The following is a 25,125-nucleotide window of genomic DNA, read 5'->3' on the forward strand; positions in this document are numbered from 1 at the left end:
CGCAAATGCTCGTGCACTATAATATGTCCTGCGCAGCTGGCTGATCTCCTTAAATGAGAACAGCCGCCGTGGCCGAAATTGGCTGTGGACGCCATTCATTAATTCACAGTTGGGTACGGTTTATTAGGCCCGAGGTCATCTTAGCTAGTTTTATTAATGCGGAAATGAGTTAGTTTATTTCTTGACTTATAATTAATTGTCACGTCTTGGAGCTGTTACTTAGCTGCGAACTCTATATGTACTACTACCTTTAAGATAATCATTACTATTACAGATCGAATCCTACTATGTTTTATCGCAAATTAGCCAGTAATTTAAACTTGCAAGACAGATTTTTTTTCATTTAGTAGTGGTATAAAAAATTTTACTCATAATTTTCAGAAAAATATGTTTTCAAACCTCGAACAATTCATAGAGAAACTATTTTACAAAAGCATTGGCTGTAACGGACGAATAACACCATCCCGTATTTGTAGTGCACACTGTACTACTACATGTCATAGTATGACAGCTAACAGTTGTAGACATTCACAATTCTATACATAGACAACCAAACAGACAGAATATATCGTATTGGGTAATTGACTAGGCCAAAAATTAATTTCAACGTTGTTAAAGAATCTTAAAATAATGTCACTTTCATTTATCGTCTCGATGGAATAATATTGATTTCATTTTTCATTAATAATGGAAGCTAAGTATACAGTTTGACGCGAAAAGTCTGTGACGTCATAGCTTGCATTTTCATACATATTGTATAGCAACCGTTTTTGACGGTTCAATAAAAGTAATGAATTTTAACTAGCATTGTAAACTATCGTATTCTTCTCAGCAATAACACATAGTAAGTGTTGAAGGGCGGGGCATTCTGGAGGTTGTTTATCAGATTTCACGGAATTGCTGATTTACAGCCTAGTTTCATTAAATTATTTAATTGTTCTACAAGAAAGTAATAACCAGTTGTTTCCTAAAACATAATTTAAAGTTTTCTGACACAATAAGGTATTTCTTGTTGCGTAGTTTTCTCTAAAGGCTATTTCGTAAAATTTACTATCCGAAACATAAATCTGGCGAGCAAAGAAACCTTATCTTTTGTAGAAAACACGGGTTGTATAGAAATCTTTTTTAGAATTAAAGAAGCGAGTTCTACTAAATCCTGCTAAAATGGCTCTGAATTCAGGTCAATGAAAATTCTTTATTTTCTGAGAAAAAGATACAACGTTAAATGGTCGTTTCATATCTTTATAATTTGTATCGCTTTATAACTACATTATTGAATGAATAACGTACTTTTCTTTAGTATGTGTTGAAATTGCTTTCTGCTTTCAATGAAACCCGAGAAGCAGAAAAGTTAGACAGGCATCGGTTCACACTTTCTCATTAAAATGCAACAACATTATAATATAACAAATTATAACTAACATTTAAATGAGGAAGTATCTCTGTCTATCTACCACCCCTTTCACACCTAAACTCCTGAACCAATTTAAATGAAATGTGGGTCACTCATTGATAGCCAACAGCCTGCGAAAGGACTGGAAGTTCCCTTCAAGCGGGAGAAATCACAGGTAGAAAATTCCATCTAAAAATATCCAACAGTAAATACAGAGCAACTGAAACAAAAAAACACACTGAACCACAAAGAAAATCGAATCGGAACTGGAGCAACATTTTAATTTAACAAATGGCAAGTTCCGAGAACTTGAACGTCGTATAAACATGGCGGTTGTTTAGACAAAAGATAAAAGATAAGGGAAGGAACTTGTAAGCTGGTTGTTTCCCGCGATAACGTTTTACGCAGCTCTCTCCTCGAGCCAATATAAGTTTTCTGTCCTATCTTTGGTGAGGCAGGCGGTACTGCAAGCGGGGAGCGTTTGATTAAGCGTGGAATATAATAATGGCCAGACTATAAGGCATACAATTTTAGCAAGAATTTTACAGCAATTAATTTAATTGATATAGAAAACTATAAAAACAATATACTTACAATTTTCAAAGACCAAACGGCCATTATTACTATATTTCACAGACATAATATGCGTATACTGTTTAACCACTTCGCTGTTGATACAATAGTTAAATAACCAGTCTGTATCACGTATGACTCACTGAACAGAGAAGTTGTTAAAACCCCGAGCAGTGTAATATTTAAAATCACTTATTGATAAAATCAAGTTGAATCATCGAGTCGACGATTCAGATTTCATCCCGTATCTCTTTTCTCTATCTCTTTTTCTATTCTCTTTTATCCTCACTATATCACAGTGCCCCATTACTCGTAAAGCTGCCATCACTATATTAAACACTCTCCGGTTCATTATTCTCAAATCACTCGTTAAAACCATGCGACATTTAATCTCGGATAAAACCAACTTAGGTGAGTTATGTTCCGCTACACGAGTCATGATTTTATGTGGCAAGTTTTAATTTACGTTTCCAGTGATTGGGTAATTGGACTCATGAAGTGATGTGTGTTTATCAGCTGTATGAAGGTATTTAGGTCAGAGTTTTGAGGATGTTTTCTCATGAAATGATAACAAAAGAAGATTTTTTTCGCACAAGCTGTTTTTCCACTGGATTTTTCCGAACGACGCCACTCACTGTGGTCAGGAAAATCCGCTGATGTAGAATCGCTGTTACAGCTTTTTAACACCAGCGGATTTCCCGCTTTTGTTACTCGCGAAAAGACCGCCAGTACGAAAACGCTGTTGTTTATTTGTTGCCATGGGAACTAACAAAGTCTTTATGTATAAAGTCGGTCCAAATTCCCGGAAAACATAGCAGCATAACATAGAGAGCCAACTTTAATTTATACGTACCAACTCTGCCCCATGTATGCCATGATCCGGCGAAGATTATGCAAGGTTGCAAATAGTTGACGGTCTATGCACTTACCTACTGCCCAACTTCTAGTAATTGAAAACTGTCCAAGTTAACCGGACTTGCCGACGTACACTTGAGTGCATTCGCTGGTAACACAAATATTGGAGCTAACTCCTTCATTGTGTTTGGGAGTTCATTGATTGAATAATGCGAATTTTATAAGCACGTAATTAATCTACTTTTTTATGGGAAATCATCAAATGACCCCTCTCGCTGTGGATTAGCAGCGGTGAGGGAGTGTCAGACTCTTACTGACTAACGGCCAGTTTCTTCATCAAACATAAAAGTTAAAGTAATGTCTAAAGTAAAAGTAACGGTCAAATTCGTTTTTTCAAGTGACAGAAAAACTAATAGAAAAAGTGAATTTGACCGTTACTTTTACTTTTAAGAAATTGGCTGTAAAACAGGCGATGATTTTATTGTTAAGTATTTTTTATAAAAATGAATGGATAATAATAAATCAAAACAGTAAATAATTAAAATAATGTCTTTTAATATGAAAATATATAAAATAATCTTGTATACATTGAGGTAAATGACGTTTTATAGTAAATTATATGCGGGTTTGAGCAATAGACGTTGAAATAATCCCTTCACAAACTACTATTAAAATCTTGATAAGCCTTAAGATAACTTTTACACATTTTCTTGAAAGAAAAGGGTAGTCTTGAACAATTATAAAGATATGAAATTATTTCATTAGACCTTAATTTTAAATTGAGTCGTAAAAAATTGCGTCTTTATGACGTAAATATTATGTACAAAATCAGCCATAAACAAAACAGTTTATTTAATAGTACCTACTTAAAATACATTTTATTTCATTTCAAAGATCACATCTTCGATACAACTCTTAAATTCCACCAAATTATTTCATAACTTGGTTATGTCGAAATATTTCTCGTAAGTCTTATATTTAAATAAACCTGCAATGAATTTTGAACTATGTAACATCGGAATTAAAGCTCAAAATAAGAAAACATTATTTTGTTGGATTGCTACAAAAATTCACAGTCATGATCTCACAATTTTTGGTGATAAAAAATTCACTCCATTTCCTGATACTTTCGGGAAAAAATAAAACATTTTTATTAACTTTTTATTGCAATATTTTTACTGGTTAGTGATACTGAGGGCATATTTTTTATATTTATCGCAGAACGGGAATATTGTAAATGGTAATATATTATCTTTTCCTAAATAAAAACGTAAAAAAGATATAAATCTAATAATACACCTACTTATGTCTAAAAATATTTACAGATTTACCTATGACCTTAAAATAATTGAGCCTATTATTGTTCGTAGTACTTGGTACAATACCCCAATTATAAAACTCCAATTCTAAAACCTTCTCCCAAACAAAAAAGATTTTTCAATCAAAATTCGCTCTGTTGTAAGCACACATAACTATTTACGGTATTTAATTACGAAAACTTTTAAATACAAATACTACATAAATTCTTCTTTCGTTTTACATCGTTTTCGATATTTTTACTAACCCGTTGTATACGCAGGACACAATTGTTTTTCTATTGTTTTATAGCTAACGACATACAAGCAGTTAACACCTTTTGGGGTATCATACAAATCTCAATCTACCTAAGTAAAGAATTACCTATGTAAATATCACATAGTAATTCTCAATTAAAGTATCGTACTAAGAATTTAACACTGAGCTACGAATCTAGTTTAGATTGACTAGTGTTTCTCGAAGATTCTGCTGATATGTCCTTTCTTGCATTGTCACTTAGGACTGGTCGAGCTGTGAACAAAAAAAAAACATCAATGATTTAGAAAAAATATTAAAGGCTTTCACTAGTATAACCACTCATCATCTGCCTAGCCTTTTCCCAACATTGTTGGGTCGTCTGCAAGTGAGTACCACTGTTTTACAAGGAGCGACTGCCTATCTGACCTCCTCAACACAGTAACCCGGGCAACCCAATACCCTTGGTAAGACTGGTTGTCAGACTTACTGGCTTCTGACTACCCATAACCACTACCAAAGATGTATTATTACATATACGCACTGTTAACGTTTTTTGGCCAGCAAACATTTTATTTACTTATTTATTGGCTACATTTTTTATCATATATATCAAGTCTTTCTATGCAATACTATTGTACTTGAAAAAGAGGCTATGAATACCATAATACCTTCAAATCCATTCATAAGAACTAAGTCCTAACTTGAATTCATCTTAACTGGCAAGGGTCAACAAAATCTTTATGCGGCCCCAGAGTAAAATACTCGAATCTCATAGTCTAATCAAATATTCTCAGAATGAACTGAAACCTCTTGAAAATTTTTATATGTAAAGAAAGGCATACAAGACGAAAGGGTTTATAGAAATGTACTTATACTCGGGTGAATGCAAGGTTGTATACAAGTTCACAAGTTTATAGCATTCAAATCAGTTGAAAGGGAATAAAAATAAATTTTAAAGTAAGTAAACATTCAAAAATGTGATCAACAGGAGCTAAAGTTTGTTCAAAAAGTTGCTGGGGCACACAGCAGACTAAACAGTGGACCGACAGATGACCCAATGGTTGTCCGATTGCAATTTTTGAATGAAAAACTTTTTCCAATCAAAATTAATGAATCAAAATAGGTACCTGATATTTTTAATGTGTGCACTATATACCATTTATCTGCGTGCCAAATTATGAGCACAAACAAACGATCGGCCGACTAAAAGTATGCAGTGTGTACACTCTAAGCCAGCTATTATAACACTTAAATGGTAAGCGAAGAAAATTGATTTAAAACATTTTTACAGTTCAATAACTTCACGATCGTATTTTGATTGCAGTTTTAACTTTCTCATAACAAAGTTAAAAGTGTGATCATTGGTTTAACTACATGACTTATACTAACTTCGAGTAATGTGCGAAGATTTTACTCTGTAATATTCATTTTGGAACGCATTAAAAATAACTTTTAAAGATAGAATTTGTAATGATAACGATTCGAGTAAATCATAAAGTCATTAATATGATTTACTGTGATTGTGATATCAGTATATCAAGACTACTATCTGGACTCAATTAGTGAAAGTTTTAATTTATTTTTACTCACCAAACATCCTAAGGAGGATTTTCTCTATACCATGAAGAGGTGACTCGAAGGTCAAACATAGAAATAGGGCAAGGAAGAATGTCAGCACTATGTGAGATATCGCATTCGCCATCTGAAAAAAAAAGGTTTGTTAATTATAATGGTCGCTGCACACAGCGGGCGTGGCGTGACGGGGCGCGGCGTGGCGGGGCGGCGACGCGGCGCTCTCGCGGCGGCATCGGTCACACTGCGGGCGCGATCACGTCCCGTCCCTCCTGTATTCGTGTGTGTTGTATACGTGACTTGTATTCACGCTCGGCGCGACGGCGGCGTGGCGCGACAGTTACCGTCGCGCCGAGCGGGACGGCTCTGTGTGACGTTGTCCGTAATATCTAGTACATTACAACTATTCAGTGTCGCGTCGCCGTCCCGTCCCGCCGCGCCGCGCCCGCTGTGTGCAGAGACCTTAAAACTTTACAGATTTTATTATTAAAGAACCTTTACGTAGTATAATTATATTTATAGCAACAGGAATCGTCACTCCAATTTCCCCCATGTAATCAATTTAAAACCATACTTGAATCATTCAGGCAAAAGTTCACTGACAACATAAACGTCAGTTTTCTTAAAACAATTGTTTTGTATTTACTATGAATTTATACATTCAATTTCCAAACTAAACATTTGTCAGTTGTCGGTAAACTTGAACCTCGTGTCCATTTAACTGCCAAGATCCCACTTTCCTACACTTTGAAAACCCCCAGGAATTTTCATGAAACCTAACAAGGAAAGTAATTTTATCCAAGTTTAATATTTCTTTTCCTGTTTGACAAGAATTAATATTCATTCCAGTAATTGAAAATGCTCTTTAATTAGATGAAGAAACAACGATAATATTATCTTAATTTTTGTATTCAAATTATGGCTTTAATCATTCTAATACCTACTACATATTATGAAACACATGAAGTATGTAGATTCTTAGGAAAACTACGTTTTCTTCAAAGAACACTTCACCAATACCATCTCAAATTGGATCATCACCCGGACGGCGCGATTTTATCTGGTCAGCGAAGGTAGCACTATTAACAGCACTATTTCATAAAGCAAATCTAACTAACATTAAAGAAGCTGACCATCCTTTTTACGCAGGTGTAGGAAATAGGATTCGGAATGAATTAGTAAGATAAAAAATACTTACAACTGTAAAGAAGGTGATATGTAGAGGATGCCTCAGCTCTCCAACGTAGTACAGCTCAACGATGCCATTCACCAAGTAAGCGCAGAAGGTTAACCTCGAAAACGGAGCCAAGAACTTCCACGTTAGTAATTTTCCAATAATACCTACAAACAAAAGAACATTATAATACAAAGTATGGAAAATCAAAAGTAAATTAAGAAGTAATGGTACTGATTTTAATATTGCCAATAATTTTTGAGTGAGTAATAAAACCAATTTAAATATCAGTCCTATTCATTTCGCAATAATATCTACATTGTAGTTAATAGCCTTGATAACTTTTTTATGAGTACAACTCTTAACACTATTAAACACATTTAAAATTAAATCGTTAAAGCGTCGATAAAGAATATTTGCATTTTCTTCAATATTATTTTTCAAATCTTTTAAGTATTAAACAGTTGTTCCACAAGGCACTTTACTTGGGCCATTGAAGATTTAATCAAAGATATTTTACATTCTAATACAAAGAGATAAGGCACAAATTCGCTTGTCTGCTTACCTCCATTTCCAGTAGCACAGGCAATTATAAGCCATCCATTACAAATACCCCAGGCAAGTTTGTGCAAAGAAATGTATGCTGCAGCCTCAAGAGCGCTGTATTGGTACCACTCCTGGTAGAAAATGGTCACGGAGAAGGTGGTAACGGTCCCAAGAACAAGACTGATGATCCACGCGAAGGTTTTTAGAACATAGGAGAACTGGTAGCTGAAATAACAAAAGTAAGGTCATTAGTGAAAGTGTTAAAGTACATTCACTCAAAGCAGCCAAAGTTATTGATTTAAAAAATTATAATATTGTACTGAGAAACTTACTTTTCAGTCTGTATCCGATGCAGGACATATCCAGTTAAAATTCCCATGAAATAAATGATCATCTTCATGTGTGTCTTCACATAAGCTTCGTTGAAGTAAAAGTTGGAAATGATATCGGTGAATTCTCTGTAACAAGTACAAAAAATTAATATAGTGGGTAATCTTAAAACCATCACAAACACTGGAGAAAAATTAAATCAAGGTTCGTAAGAATACAGAAATGACACTTACTTGGCATAAAACAAAAGAGTGGGATCCAGTTTATCCTGGTAGGTGATGAATGCAGGAACAACCAAAGAGATGAGGATAGCAACTGAGAGAAGTACAGGGCCAAATATCCTCCACCTCCAAAGACTGTAGATGAAAATGGGTGCTATGAAGAACAACTGAGTGTCCACGGAGAGGTACCAAGACTGGAACATACACTGAAACAAAGAAAACATAAATATGTTTAAAAATTACGTAATTGTAAGAAATTCATTGTATGTATCTCATTAACTGAAACCTGAGGCTCTTCTGTTAAAAATACGCCATACATAAAGTAGAGATGTTAATAGACTTTACCACATAAATTCTCATTGAGCAAATTCTTCGAAATAATTAACTGAAAATTAATATTTTAAGAGTAAACGAACTAATTTAATTTCACTTAATTAACAACATAAAGAACCTGAACACAAACACGTAACAGAAGACAAAGCAACGGGACTTTTTGCTGCATTAATTCACAGTAAAAGTATTAATAATACAGTGTACAGTGGGCAAAAAAGATAAGTACGCGAACAGCTAACTTCATCAAGTTTTAAACAGGCAAAGTCTTTGTCGTCGCTTGTCTGAGGGTGTCTAGTGCATAAAAAGATATTACGCTCACAATAAAGCGGGGAACATTATAAAACTAGTGTCGTGAATCTCGGAGAAACTTTAGTTTGACAACTCGAAAGTTTACCCTTATGAGCCTTTTTGCACTCAAGTGCACAATGCTAACTAAAATTAAGCTCTTAAAGCCAATACTAATATCAATTTGCTTTAATGATATCACCATCATCATCATCGTTAGTATCATCAGACTATAGAAGCATCTTCTTATACTGGAGAAGGCATGGAGCATTGATTGGGTGAAAATCAATCAGGGATGATTATTGTTAACTTGTGCATTTAAAATCAGATTATTTAAGGGATGATTTATTAAAATACATAACCTAGTCAGAAACACCAACTTCTTTAATCGAAAAGGCCGATATTCAAATACTTCAAACTCACCATTTTATCAGCATTAACGTAATTGTTGATGTACAGAATATTGGTCCACCAAGAAGACATGCATCTTTCTTGTTCCAAAAGCAGTCTGTCTTGCCATAGAGGACCTTCTCCCATTTTAGGTAACCAGGTCATGTAGAACAAAATCACGACCAGGTATGCTGGAGTTACTCTGAAAATAAAGTTATTGTTTGCTAAAAATACATCATACATACAAAATAAGGTTTAACAAGGGGATTCATATTTTCTACCAATATAAGTGCTTCTAGAAAATCTCTGTTGAAACCCCACAGGTTAAAAGTCTGAAAAGCGGACATTCTTATCGTATGTCACGCACGAAGTATCAAAATTAAAAGTTTTAGGTCTTTATAATAAATTCTAGGCACGTAAGCTATTATTGATTGGACTTATATTCACATTAGGATAGACTTGGACCAGACTATCTTAAACTCCTAACAACTAAAGTTCTTTTCTGTTTGAATAATTTAAAATGACTAATACACCTCTTATTCCGGAAAGACTTTTCAGTTCATTCAAACAGTTCTATCGTAAACATTTTAATGGCTACTTTTGCAAACCAACATGAAAATGCAACTTCAAAGGATCTAAAGAAACAAGTTAGTACTGAAAGCAAGGAAAAAACAAGCTAAGAAATGAGCTAGCTTCATAATGCTACAGAACTGCGTTAAATTAATAAGGCTTATTCCACACTACAAAGGGTACGACTTTCATTGTGTGTGGCAGCTTATTGGGTAAAAGCTTGTTATTTGCAAAAAGACGAACTAGTTACGTTTTGATGAAATCCTGGTAGCAAAGCTTTGAGGAAAGGATTTTTGTGATGTATTTTTCTAGTAAAATTTTGCGGTTAAGTGCAATATTTTTATTGTTAAACTACCTTTGGCTAGCGGGTTCATTCGCTTTCTAAGGGTACCTGTTTTTTCTTAGTGTGATATGCTTATTGCAAATTTTTTATCTATTTCTGCTCAGCAATATATGCACAAAAAGTAACAAATACACTCTACGTTTGATTGTACATACTTCTAGGATTTGATAGCACTATATTTTTAGTGTATTTAAACACTACCATTTGATTGTAATAATTGTATGATTACAATAGGTATTTGCGATCCATTTAAGGTCTTAGGTATATGTAAACGTTGAAATCTTACCTGATGTACCGGAAGATCAAGATCGGAATTACATTGAGCTTGCCTCGTCTCTTCTCCAATTCAACGAGCATCAGTCTTGAGAACAGAAAAGCGCTCAGCATCAGAAACGTGTCGACTAACAAAGTGTTGTTGAGCATGAAGGCATTTACTGGTTGTCGCACCAACTGTAAAAGGAACATTAATTTTAAATACCAACACATTAAGGGATTCTCTTACACACTGCAAACTTTTAGCTGGCCAAAAGTTGGTTTGAAAATGAAATCTTTATTTGTAAACATAGTTTTAAAAAGGTGGTTCAAAGTACATATTACATTATTAGCCCATCTATGTCATTATTAATTTTTCATTATTAATACAAAGTCAATATATTTGGGCTCATAAACCAGTATATAAAATGAATAGTTGTACGCACATCAAAAATCAGGTATTTAGCCGGTATCAGGACGACTGAACTTTGATTTAGTATCAAGGTTTTCTTTAAAAAAATGTTTGACAATCACCGGGTCAACTATCACTTTCTGCTAAAGTATCAAGATCAATTACTATACTTTGACCTTGAAAATGGGGTACTCAGTTTCGTAACTTAAACGGACCCCTGATTATGAATCGAATTTATGCGTTACTGTATCCAGGCGGCAGTTTGGCATAATTATAAGCTCTATGTAAATCCAAATAAACCTTTGCCTTGACCCTATTGGGCCTTCATAATTGGAGAAGATAGCAAACTTTTGCGTAATTTATTTATTTATTAAAATTTTGACTTGCTGTTTCGTATGTATGTACTTCACGAGCTGATTTAATAGCTGTAACTTGTAACTTTCCACAATATCATCTCAATCGCTTGAGCAATTTTATCGTAATGTAGCACAGTTTGACAGACCTTCGATTTAAAAAAAAGTTACAGTGTTCTTCAATTCTCCTTCAAGTGAAAGTAAATTATTCAGTCTAAAGGTGAAATTAAATTTTGTCGTTTTCTAAGTTTAGAGCTCATAGTCGCGGAAAGACTGCCTTGTTACTAGATAAAGTCATTAAAACTTGTTTATTTTTACCCCTAGACTTCAGTTAAGTCTAGACTAAGTGACTTCAAAAGCCTTAACAATTTCACTTTGTTGTCAAATAGGCTATACTATTTATTCTAATTTATTTGTGTTAATTTATTTACATAACTTAATCAGCCAAGTCTTTTTGCTTAATTTTACTGCCTATTGACATTACCAGGTTACCTACCAGCCGTCATCTAATTTGGTTTACCCGTCTACCGACTTTCGTATGTACTCATTATAAAAAAAGTAAAGATATTTACCCGATCCCAAGCATCGGCATCCATAACAGGTCCACTAGCGATAAACATGCAAGCATGACCAGCTATAATGAAAATCATGGCCAAAGCCTTGATGCCAGAGATGCACTCGAGACCTAAGGAGTTGTGCTGCTTCGTCGAGATGATCTTCTTCATATTGTTGATCATGGAGAAGGAGATAATCAGGGTGGAGATGATAGACTCTTTCTTGGAACCGTAGTAGATTGTGTAGGTCTCGTAGAGTGTGGCGAAGAACAGGATTGTGATGAAGAGCAGGATCAGTGATCTGAAATTAAAACAACATGTCATCAAGCGTGTCAAGCGTAGAGTCCCTGCAGTTTAAGTCTCGCAACAACAATCCTACGGGACTGTGACTAAAACATGTTTTGAAACAATATTTAAAGTATTCAGTATTTCACCCTTACAATCAGGCATTACTCAAAGGCAGGAAGCAAAACCGCCATGAATATTGGCAACCATAAAAAATCATATAAATATCAACCAGAACTCTAACCCCAATTTTGCTCATACAAAATTTACACTTCCAGAAAGCCCATCGATAGAGCAACATCATTTTATGATGAAACGATACCATCAAGTATTAATGAAAAAGGAAAGTAATATTATCTTCCAGTGTGTGATCAATCATAATATGTCAGAAGTTACGGCCGTGTTCGGTTGGCACGGAGGAAATATGTGTTCCTAACAAAGTAATATTTACACAAAGAAAACAAATAAAAACAGTAATTGCTGTGATTTTTCTGTCGAAGTAAATATGACTGTTAGTTGTTCCGCTGTATTTTGTTTGGTTTTCGATGCTGATAATGAAATTGGAAGCGATGGATATCTCTTATGCGTTTGAAGGGTTGAAATATGTAGATTAGTTAATTATTATAATACAGACTCATTACATTTATTAGTCATACTCTTCTTAGTGTATGTGACATTCTTAAAAGGCATATCTAATTAAGTAATACGCCAGCCATTAATGTAATAGCAAGGTGACTTACTGTATCTTGTTTTTATTTTAGCGACACGTGCCCGTACTAGCAAAAGAATACTTCACGATTTATACACATATTCTAAGAAAGTGTCTGCGCACTTTTTCCCCTTTATAAGAAACTGTTTTTTACTATAATAAAGCTTGCTTTGTTTTTGTAAAAGATACCTTTCAAGTTAATTAAGGGCCTTAGTCATGAAACTATACAAGTTTTCATTTGAATGTTGCTTCAATCATACAAATGTGTATCTTTACATGCATGGAAAACACCTAAATATCGGTATCCGGATTGCTTTCCTGCTGGTCTTTGAGAATGAAAAAATAAACGACGAAAACGGAGCATACTTTCTACAGAATAAAATGTCTTACCAAGAAAGTTTTTCTTTTACAATGCATCATTGCTGATCAAAATTATATCTAGAATTGTGTGCCCTTCAATGGCAGTGTCAATGAATCTAACCAATTTATAGCTACTCATTTCAAGTGCGCCTTATTCACCCTTACTTTCAAGTTTTATCACATTTTAAATCTGGCTTCTTAGTATCGAAAATTGTTAATTTCTAAAACTTTAACTAAAGCTAGGCAATAATTAACGTCATTCATCATAATCTAGACACTAGAAGAGTTAATTATTAGACTGAAACCTAATTATACCTTACGTTGTCAAGCGAAATTGTGAATAGGGTAAAATTACCAGCTATCGGCTTTACTTGTGACTCGTGAATTTATTTTCAGTTGCTGCTTTTTTGTGTACCTACCTACAATTACTTTATCTGATTGTGTCTGAAGAGGGGAATTGGCTATGCGTCATTGTATGAGTCAAAAAAATGCAACGAAAATTTTCACGGATTTTTAAATAGCGGCAATTTGTTTTTTTTTAATTCTCCATAATTATAGGTTTTTTCACCAACAAGAGCCATTTCTAACTGACTGCTACAAGTGGCTACAAATTTACTATTTATTTCACCGTACAAAAAATGATCGTACCTACGGATGCACGACAAACTGATCCTATTATCCAAAGACCCTAAAAAGGAAACGGTAGCGTAATTGGTGTCCCCACCCTTCCACAAAGTCGCCTCGATTATGTCCTCCAATATCATCCCACCGTGCACTAAATCATGGGAAAATGGAAGAAATATACGCCGGGTAGTAACCTGTGTGATTTATTATCTGTGGCCTGCCCTAGCGTGGGAATGTGGACTTTTGAGGATTTTCTTCTAACCCATTGTTGGGTAGCGTATGGGTTTTATGAAATAAAAAAGAAATGACTTTTCTTGCTGAAGAGTATTGCATTTTATATTTTTGTTTATCGGTGTAAAGGTATCTTCAAATAAATAATTGTCTTATTCATATGTAGGTAAACTAAGCTACCTTTTCTTTGTAACCATTGTAACTCAACGCCCAACGTCCAGCGTATAGCAAGATTCTTCCTGGCATGACAGTAACTTCGCGTGGCAGGCGCCTAATACTGATGCCCAGCGAAATAACTCACTTCCACATATTACTGTTGGTACCTATATTGTACTACAATACTTACAGATAACCGACATCCAACGGAGTAATAGCAAGAGGTCTCCTAGTGTAACAGTCCCGCTCAGTAACCTCGACGCCTGTGGTGTTACTGACGGTGTGAGCTAGCACGCTGCTCACGAAACTTGCCACTGACTTCGCGTGGCAGGCGCTTGGTACGCAGACGGCCCAGCGAAGAGTTTCACCGCGTCCTGTTCGAGTCTGTAATCAAGTAAAAAACAATTGTGAGACCTTTTTCAAAAATTTAAAATACATAGGTATTTTTTAATAATATTTAAAATGCATTTATTATAAATATTGCATCACCCATTGAGCACCATACACGGTCGGTAAGAAAGAGTCGCATAGTGTTTTCTGAGAGCAAAGAAAGTAGCTTCTCTCATAATATGCATCAAGCCAAACTGATAAATTAAATCATGAATCTGAAGATGGGTATCTTCACGCCGAGTTAATCATTTGACAATAAGCAAAATACTTTATAGGTACGTATTTTACATGTTTTGACTGTAATTCAATACACGTTCTATGACGCAAAAATGAGTAAATAGACAAATAAATTGATGACATTGCGATAATATTACTATCGACAAACATTATCCATGAAAGACGTGTTAAACCAACATTGAAGTTTAACTACATGCAGTGCTAAGTATTCAACGTTCTGTGGTAACTTGCTAACGATCGGTTAACTAGGGAACTCGTCAGGCTAATTACTGGTTAAACTATCATTCAGGTGAAAGTAGACTGCAGTAAGAATGCAGGAATTGAAATAGGTATAGAAATTCTACTTGAATTTTGAAAATGCATTTTAATTTTCATTTGTTTTCACTGGGAATGATAAATGGCGATATGAAATAATACGGTTAATAATTTCTTATTTGACATAGTAGGTAGGTAGGTCGAGGGACATTTACTACACAATTTCAAGGGATCTTTCCACATTTTAAGTGTTAAAATTAACAGTAACGTAATCATAGTTACGATTTAACTGCTAAAACGAATATTTGAACGAAGTGTGTTTCAATAGACTTATCAACTTGTGAAACTTAGTACCTAGTCATTTTATATTTGCATGGTTAAGTACACTTTGAAGAAGTATGGTCAATATTTAGTCATTGCTTGCTCGTTACGTTTCGATACCTGAACATTTTTCCTTATTTTTATATCGATTATGACGCGTTTAGATGAAGTTATCCTAATATTTAAATAAATATTACGCTTGTTTGTACGTTACGCTTTCACGTTTCAAAAGACTAAGCTGATTAAAATATTTGCATGAAAATAAGCTACTTTTAATCCAAGAACGAGTGTTAGTGCCATCGAGTATGAATGAAATTGCAGGCGAAATCAAGTAACCAATATTTTTATAATTTCTGTGCGTCATTTGTCACTTGTCAAATAGAATTTGTGTTTTTCCTCATTATCTTCTTAGCTTTTACTCAATTGTAATACGTCTTAATACTTCAACGCTCAGTATCTCATGTTGTGGAGTGGTTAACTATTTTTTTTCATAAATATGCTTCTTTGTTTTTTTTTTATTCTTACATATATTTTGATCAACTACAAGTATTATAACTTCAATTTTATTTTTCAATTTTAATTGCCTCTTACTTCCAGAATGACAGACGATACTCCATAAGTCCCAGGTAAGAACACTAAGGAAACTAATTAAACTAATAATACCGCAGAGTCTGAAGTCAGTCTGACTTGTCTTTCACTATGACTACGCTAAGCAGAATTAGTCGGATTACCGAAAGGGCCTTATTACTAAGTTCCGAACATAATGCCACTGAACTTAGACTGCTAGTTCCTGTTCTGCAGTTGCAAGTGTCTGTTAGAGAATTTGGGGAATACGTATACGGGTGATCTAACGGTATGTTTATACTATGTGATGTGATGCATTACCTATACAATAGTAGCTTTTGTGTAAAAAAAGTAATAAATAGTGCTGCAAATACACCATCCTACATTTCAACAAACTTATTTAAAATATATTTTGATTATGATCTATGTTACTTATAGGATCCACATAACTTATTTATCTAGAGGTATATACTACCTAATATTATAGATCTGAAGAGTTTGTTTCTAGGTATGTTAGTTTAACTGGATTCGCTTATCTCAGGAAATACTGGTGCAATTTGAAAAATTCACATTGTTGTTGTTGTTACATTGCCCATTTATCTAAGAAAGGCAACCAGTTTTTGACTACCGCTAAAACCGCTGGTAAAGCCAATCCATAGTACCTTATTAGTCTCATGCTTTTGCCTCCACTTGATAGTAGCGAGGCAGTACTGTCCCTCGATAGTGACTCCATTATACCCTGGGTCTTCAATCGCCACGCACTCGTCGAAGTTGCCCAAGTGGTATGAAGACCCGAAGAGTAGACCTTGTGGGGATTTTGCTGATGCATCGAACACTAGAAAGTGAGAAAGGAATAATTAGTTTCTTGGGTGTGGAAACGAGACACAAATGATGTTCAGATGTTTTTATTGGAAAAATTGGATTTTAGAGACTATAAAACAGATAGTTTTACACAGCAATCTATATGTATGCCAAGTTACAGCTTATTTCGTTCAGCGTGATTAATCTAAAGACCGGAAGTTACAAACTTTCTTTTATAATATTTTAGGAAAGATTAGTTGGTTGTGTGACGTAGGTTGGCTTATTGTATGCATTACATTTCATTGTTTAAACAAGGTTTACGCATTATAAAGAAACCTTCGTCCACTTTATACACATAAGACGTAATCAAATCTAAAATTAGACGTCACGCGCCATTTAAATTCGTACTAAACATCTATTTAAGTAATACACACGATAATAAATTTACTGTCAAAACATGGAAATTTTCCAAAAGCATCGGACTGTATGAAGTTCATAGTAATCGCACTCATGGACAATCGTTTGTACGTTTGTATGCTACACACGTCGTAACTGCTGTACCAATTCAGATTGGGTCGTTAAGATGGTTATCTTGGAAACGAGTATGCTTCTAACTCGCGGTTAGTCCATTTTTGTGCTGAGGTCTTGATAGTCGTGGGATTTTATCTTGCGTTAGATATCCTTGATAAGTAACTAATGGAGTAACTGTTAACTTACAGTTAGTTAACGTTACAAGAATATGTACTCATTTTCACTAGTAGTAAAAGAAGTTTTTCCTCAAATCCCATAGCTTTTCCTTCGTTTAGTTCCTACTCCTAAATTAGGTGGATTTATGTGCATATTAAAAGTATATGCAGTTTGGTAGGTAAAAGTACTTATATCAAATTCAGCTGTGTCAAGCTTTCAAACTAATAGTCCCAGAGGAAAATCCTTAAGCATTGAAGCAAGGGGGTTCATCCCAACAATTGAATACCAACTAAAAAGTACCCACAGTTACAACTAGTACGAGATAGAGCCATCAATCTTTCTCTTTGTTATAAAACAAAGGAGTACTGAGTTGCGGAAAACCGGAGTCCTTGCGAGCGTCCTCACGAACCGCTAATGGTTTCCCGGTAACATTGGCTATGACATGTATAGTAATTATGAGGATGTCACGGTTTTGGCAGACATGTGGATGCAGGAATTTTGGCAGGGAAGCAATATTTCCAATATGGCAAATATCGCAGTTAGATTGCTATCTTCGATCCTTAGAGTACCCGCACATTGTAGACTAGTAAACAGTCGACGAAAAATTTACCCGATGGTTGGTAGTTTTTTTAAAGAGAATCGTGAATCCAATAAAAGTTTTTAGTCGGTCTGATACTCGTCTATTAATTGATCCTTGTAATCCACCTCCATACTAATTTATTAGACTGAACCAACTATCGGCTACTATAAGTTCGCAGTGTGACGAAGTCAAGATGTAAATTGTAATTTTTACATCTACACTTTAAAACTGGATTGTACTGTATACTATACTTGGTCTTGAACATCTTAATAGTAATTTGTGATCATAGTTATTTTCGGTTCATTAAGCAAGCACAGCAAAATTTTTGTTGGATTTTTTTGGAACACAAACGAAAAACTACATCCTGTTTGATATATCGTGTGAAGCCATTGAATTCACCAAATTGAAATCGTAAGTGTGAATTCATTATCACATGAAAAAGGCCCTTGATGAACAACTAAATTTCTCACAACCTTAAATGACTAATAAATGGGAAACTACGTCTATAAATGACCTGAGTCCAAACTGTGAGAATACGAATAAATAAAACAAATAATACTCGAACTTTACTCTTTTGTTACCGGCAAGCTGCTAATGAATTGTACAAACAAGCAATAGTCTTACGGCCGCTTCCAATATTCAATCCATCTGCACATTACAGATATAATTTTGTACGAGTAATGTCAAATTCCTATCTCTCGTAAGGAAAACAGCTCAAATATGAGGGCGCGGGTTGGATTCTAGGTCAGGCAAGTACCAATGCAACTTTTCTAAGTTTGTATGTACTTTCTAAGTGTATCTTAGACACTAATGACTGTGTTTCGGATGGCCCGTTAAACTGTAGGTCCCGGCTGTCATTGAACATCCTTGGCAGTCGTTACGGGTAATCAGAAGCCAGTAAGTCTGAAACCAGTCTAACCACGGGGTATTGGGTTGCCCGGGTAACTGGGCTGAGGAGGTCAGATAGGGCAGTCGCTCCTTGTAAAGCACTGGTACTCAGCTACATCTGGTTAGACTGGAAGCCGACCCCAACATAGTTGGTAGAAAGGCTCGGAGGATGAAACAAAACAGCAGATAGATATAATATTGAAAACGGACGTTGTTCTGCGGGTATTCACCACCAAAAAAATGTACCTATAGTGGATTATTTACACACTTGTTTGGGCTTCCGTGGGTTGTAAACCATGGTTGATATTTGTCAGAAATTCTTGGTCATAGGTTTTCACTGCTATAGACCAGGATCTGATTATGTATTTTGACGTAACTATAGGTTTTTGCCACCTCCCACGATTGTGTAAATTCTGATTCATAAACAAAGTTTTGCTAGTCACCATTAAAAAGTCTAGTATTCCGTGTTAAGCATGGCAAAAATATTTATTTCTTTCGTGCACACTAAATTCCTGTTGATTGTACCATAACAAGGCACAAAAATAGTACAAAGTGAAAAGTCTTGTTCCACCAGCAAGATTTAATACACATTATTACGTACGACTTTTTTATGCTGAGTGTGTAAATTAAAAACCGAGTCCACGAATGCTTTACGTCTTACATTTCCTTCTAGCGTCACAAATGAAATAAAAATTAATCCATTCTCTTTAGAAATGGCTGGGTGCAATAAATATGCAGATAACGTCTAGATTAAGGTAGCTGCAGTGAAAAATTTCGCACTCTAAGTGCAATTTTATGGCAAACACGCTAACTTAATGCTGGAAAGTGTAAAATAAGGAAGGGGTTTGTTGACTTGCGATTTGTGTTCGAATATGTGATTACAATCTTTGTTGATTGGTGGAACGCACCTTTTTTCTTGAGAAAAAATTTTGGTGAGGGTGTTTAAAAATATGGTTTATGTCATCTATCTATACATATAATAAAATGATAGGAAAGTCAAAACTGTACATTGAATATTTTTTTTAAAGAATACGTGGGGGATGATCCATAATTCATTCTGAACCCAAATATGTAGTTTTTAGAATTTTTGTCTCTATGTCTGTTTGTCTGTATGTTTGTCCCGGATAAACTCAAAAAGTACTGCATGGATTTAAATCAAATTTTGCATGACTATTACCTGGGGGCCGGTTCAACACATAGGCTATATATTATCACGCTATCACTTACGGGGGTTGAGCAATGAATGATTAAATAAACGAAATTGGGAATTCTATATTGCTCACGCAGACGTAGTCGCGGGCAACAGCTAGTGTGAGATAATTTTCTAGTTTTCTGCTCTATAGGTAGTTTTGGACATTACGTCTTATCTTGCGTCAAGTTCCGTCGCATCGTAAGTATGTCTTACGTATTTGCTTTGTATGAGTACTACACGACAGTAATAATCCAAATATTATAATACACACCTAATTAATCCGAAAAAACAGAGTGGCAAAAAATATTAATCATCTAAAAAAATTGTTTGATCAAAAATAAAAATGTAGGTCAATAATTGATCAAAGTTTTTGCAAATTCAAATAAATATGGAACTTATTTACCAGCCAGTTGTAGATTCAATGATCTTTTAGTTAAAAATATTTAAACTACTTAATCCTAAGTCTACTTTTTAAGCTGTCCAACAAACTTGCATGGGCATTCGCATATTTATTTACTTAAGTTCATGTTAATGACATGTCTATAGTTTTAAACATATTTACTTTAAATGCTCTTGAAGTTCAGTGACTCTAATAAATTTTGGTACAACGCTGAAACAAGTAATTTTTGTTTGTAATCTATACTATTGGTTGTGTTTTTGTGCAAAGGCTCCTAAACTACTGAGCTGATTCGAAAATTCCTTTCACCGTTAGACACTTACATCCCCAAGCGACATAGGCATATTTAATCCGAATACAGAAAGTATATTCCACGAGACGCTGGTGAAATCACGGAAAACTGATGGTACTTTATTAAGGTGTTCTTACTCAAATACAACGTTTTTTATTTTTAAAAACATAGTAGCTTCCTAACATTGGAAATTCATAGTATGTCAACGATATTCAATCATTTTCATACAACAAGAACCTTTTAACAACAATCATCTCTAACAGACACTTCCCTACAGATTTCATAGTGTGGAAAGTCTGCGCCAAACATGGTAAATTAAAAACATTTGTGCGACAGTCGCTCCGTCAGGTGGAGCCTAATTAAATGTGCTGGGAAACTTGGTCGTCACGAGTGTGGGCCGAGATGGGAGTAAAGACAGAAGGCGAAGTTTTATAAAGACTATAGGTTAACAAATATGAAGTGTTAATCTGTACCTTTTTACTACCATTTGACTGGTCAGTAAATATCGCACCTATTCTCATTTAATTTGTGTATGTCACACGAGGATTCAATTCTACAATATTTGTGAATTCGACTGTAGCTTTTCACTTATAGTCATACAAAATGCATTTTTATTTAAATCGTACCGTTTTTTTGGTATCTGGCTCGAGTGAAAAGATTAAACGAGGGACTCGAAGATATGCTGCGCTGATTTCCTAAGATCCAGGTAGATGACGATGACTTGGATAACTGTAACTTAGAGACTGTTAAGAGTGAAAATGACCTTCTGTATTTATATCCAGCAAGGTGTAGAGCACTTGCCACCAAAAACGGATACGATGTGAAGTGGCTAATGCTTTTTTAGTTCCATTAGCAAGACCAGCCAGACCAGCCATTGGATGACGTATCGTGACGACACTTTATACACTTAGTAACTGTGAAGATTAGGTTATAGTCGATTTTGTTTACAAATGACTTGCAATAGAAGATAGGTACTAAAAATCGCGTGTCTAAATCCTGATGTTTACTGTGAATTAAAATATAAGCTGGTATATAATGTTAACTTGCAAGCGTGGTGATTAATGCTCAATCCTTCTCCGTGTGAGAGGAGGCCTGTGCCCAGCAGTGGGACGATAAATAGGCTGTAACTAACTATAATGTTAACTTCAAAGCTTTTCACAGATCCTAAGATAGTAATTGTCACATACCTACTGTTTGGACTGTACCTCTATTTTATCACTTTGTTATAACGACTAGTTAACATAAAATTGGTTAGAGATAAACCAATGGATTTACAGTATTATTTTTCTTCTTCAGGTGATATTTTTGTGGATTATTTGACACTTTTGTATTGAACTCTCACCTTCAGGTAAATATATCGCTTTATTTGATAGATCTATTTTAATACAAAACTATACGACGGAACCTCACAAATATTGCCCAAAAAATGAAAAAAAAATAGTCTTCAACTTTCACACGTGTAACCCCTATTCTTCAGCCTTTTACTTCAACATCAAATCGAGAGCAACAAAACACCTCATCGTGTTAGTATATTGACACAAGCACACTCAGTAGGTCGCCACTTAGATTGTGTTTATCCGAGTCTGTTTGTTCGCCTTCTATATTATTAGCAGTTCCGTGTTCAAACATAGCTTTATTGGTTACCGAAAATCTAGTGTGGTTTTGCAAATCTGTTCTTCTTTTGTAATTTTCCATCTTAAAAGTAATTATTGTTCTAAGTAATTAGTGTACCTATGATACATAGCATGAAAATATTAAAATAAGCAAGCTTTTAATTATGGATTGGCTTGTACTGTATTAGCAGAATTCAGAAGTTTAGGTTGACACACGAAAAAGACATAAAAACGATAGATAATGGTAGATGATTTCTAACAGGAAAAAAATCTTTTAAAACCGGCCAAGTGCGAGTCGGACTCGTGCACGAAGGGTTCCGTAAATTACAGTTAAATCAACCTATCTCAAAAACTATAAGAGATACTTTGATCAAACCAAAAATCGTTGAAAGAGTTAATTAGCATGCATCACCTCTATTTTTTTTAGAATTTTATACCCCGTAGTTATAAAAATAGAGGGGGGGGGACATACTTTTTACGACTTTGAGAGCTGATATCTCAAAAACCGTTCACTTTAAGAAAAATGTTTTTTAGAAAACTTTATATCATTTTAAAAGACCTTTCCATTGATACCCCACACGGGTATGTACATCGAAAAAAAAAATTTCATCCCTCAGTTACATGTATGGGGGGCCCCACCCCCAATTCTTTTTTTTACTATTTAGTGTCATATTTTTGTAGCGGTTCATACAACACATATTCCCATCAAATTTCATCACTGTAGTACTTATAGTTTCCGAGTAAATCGGCTGTGACAGACGGACAGACGGACAGACGGACAGACGGACATGACGAAACTATAAGGGTTCCGTTTTTGCCATTTTGGCTACGGAACCCTAATAAAAACGGTAGATAATGTAAAACCATAAATATGACGTCATTTACTTAATTGTAATTTTACGCGTCACAAAATGTTATTGACCTTTGTTCATTCACTTTGTATAATATGTTTGATTGTTTAATCAATTTGTACCTTATGATGTTTAATGATGAACACTCTTTCTGGCATTTGAAGATCTTTGGCAGTTGTTATGGGAAGTCAGAAGCCAGTAAGTCTGACAGCGAGTCTTACCAAGGGGTTTTGGGTTGCCCGGGTAACTGGGTTGAGGAGGTCAGTTAGGCAGACGCTCCTTATAAAACGCTGATAGACATCGTAATGTCTTCACAGTCTAATGTATTAGACTGGAAGCCGATCCCAACATAGTAGGGAAAAAGCTAGGCAGATGAATGTCCCTCCCTCACGCAAGTAACATATATGTTGTACTGATTTAATTTTTTTTGTCAATGACCATAATGTATTTCTATTAGCATACATGTAATGAAATCTACATTATAATTTTGCCATGAATTACGTCATGTATGTATGTAGTCAATACATTTTCCTTAAAAGGAAACAGTGGAATTTTACGTAAACTACACTTCCTATGAACTTCGATCTCATAAGATTTCATATTCAAATCCAGTAATTATAGATTGGCAAACTGGTCTTGCTTTTCAATAAGTTTTAAATATAAGAATGTTTGCAGTTCAAAGTTCGAAGTCTCAATGCATTTAATAGTTAAGTACTTATCATATAGCAGTAGCCGCGAATCTTTTTGTCGTCAAGTAACATTGCGCGAATCGCTGAACAGAAATGGTTTTTAGATATTTGCAGGCGGAGTTAAAGGAGGGGTATGGACCACATGCATGACTAATCTTAAGGACCGCCATACGTCATTGGCTTTACGAAAACTGTACAAAAGTCTATCACCAAAGCCCTTATGACTGTCAATAAGAACATTGTCAATTGACAATTATTACTTCAAGATAGTATTCAGCACAGTTCAAATAATTCTCTTGGTCGTTCAGTATCTTCTACAAGTCCTGTAGATACAATACCTAAATAATTAAAGACAATCCATGCAATAAATCGCGATAGCTCCGAAACAATTGTCTCAACGAGATGAATGGCTTGATTAATATTACTACTTGACCTAAGACACCGAGTCAACGCCTTTTGTCGGCGAATTACCACAAGTTGAGAAAAAAGGAATTAAAATGATGGCCTTTTTGATAGAGCTGTAAATGTCAGAAATGAAAATTAAAACTACACTTTTTAATGTCTGTGTTACAGCCTGTATAACCAAATAAGACAGATTATCTTTACTTTAATATTCCTCCTCCGAGCCTTTTTCCCAAACTATGTTGGGGTCGGCTTCCAGTCTAACCGGATGTAGCTGAGTACCAGTGCTTTACAAGGAGCGACTGCCCTATCTGACCCCCTCAACCCAGTTACCCGGGCAACCCGATACCCCTTGGTTAGACTGGTGTCAGACTTACTGGCTTCTGACTACCCGTAACGACTGCCAAGGATGTTCAATGACAGCCGGGACCTACAGTTTAACGTGCCATCCGAAACACAGTCATTGGTGTCTAAGATATACTTAGAAAGTACATACAAACTCAGAAAAGTTGCATTGGTACTTGCCTGACCTGGAATCGAACCCGCGCCCTCATACTCGAGAGGTTGGTTCTTTGCCCACTAGGCCACCACGACACTTTACTTTAATATTATAAATGCAAAAATAACTCTGATGTTATCTGTATGTCGCGCTTTCATGCCAAGCCTACTCAAGTGTTTTAAATGTGATGGTGCAAAGATAGTCTAGTCACGAGCCTGAAAGAAATACATAGGTTACGTTTTGTCCAGTATGTTATGTACTTCCTTCAGGGACGCGGGTGGAAACGAGAGGAACAGCGCGTAGTAAATAATTTACGGAATAATAGTGTAATAATAGTCAATATATATATTTTTGTCTCTTATATAGAAATACATAACTACCTACGACTAGAG

The 25,125-nt window shown here is 35.1% G+C and overlaps 1 protein-coding gene across 1 annotated transcript in view; it reads right to left on the minus strand.

Moving 5' to 3' along the window:
- Positions 1-3,356: 3,356 nt before the first annotated feature.
- The window catches only part of LOC110371003 (nose resistant to fluoxetine protein 6), a 55,509-nt gene continuing 33,740 nt past the window's right edge, over positions 3,357-25,125 (minus strand). Inside the window, exons 2-12 of the mRNA XM_021327053.3 lie at positions 16,505-16,677; positions 14,266-14,459; positions 11,729-12,011; positions 10,426-10,589; positions 9,260-9,428; positions 8,231-8,424; positions 8,000-8,125; positions 7,687-7,892; positions 7,146-7,288; positions 5,966-6,077; positions 3,357-4,648 (exon numbers count right to left, since the gene is read on the minus strand). Coding sequence (XP_021182728.3) covers positions 4,563-4,648; positions 5,966-6,077; positions 7,146-7,288; positions 7,687-7,892; positions 8,000-8,125; positions 8,231-8,424; positions 9,260-9,428; positions 10,426-10,589; positions 11,729-12,011; positions 14,266-14,459; positions 16,505-16,677 — 1,850 coding nt within the window. The 3' untranslated portion in view covers positions 3,357-4,562. The remainder of the gene's footprint in view (positions 4,649-5,965; positions 6,078-7,145; positions 7,289-7,686; positions 7,893-7,999; positions 8,126-8,230; positions 8,425-9,259; positions 9,429-10,425; positions 10,590-11,728; positions 12,012-14,265; positions 14,460-16,504; positions 16,678-25,125) is intronic.

Source organism: Helicoverpa armigera, chromosome 10, assembly GCF_030705265.1.
Source record: "Helicoverpa armigera isolate CAAS_96S chromosome 10, ASM3070526v1, whole genome shotgun sequence".
Classification (NCBI taxonomy): Eukaryota; Metazoa; Arthropoda; class Insecta; order Lepidoptera; family Noctuidae; genus Helicoverpa; species Helicoverpa armigera.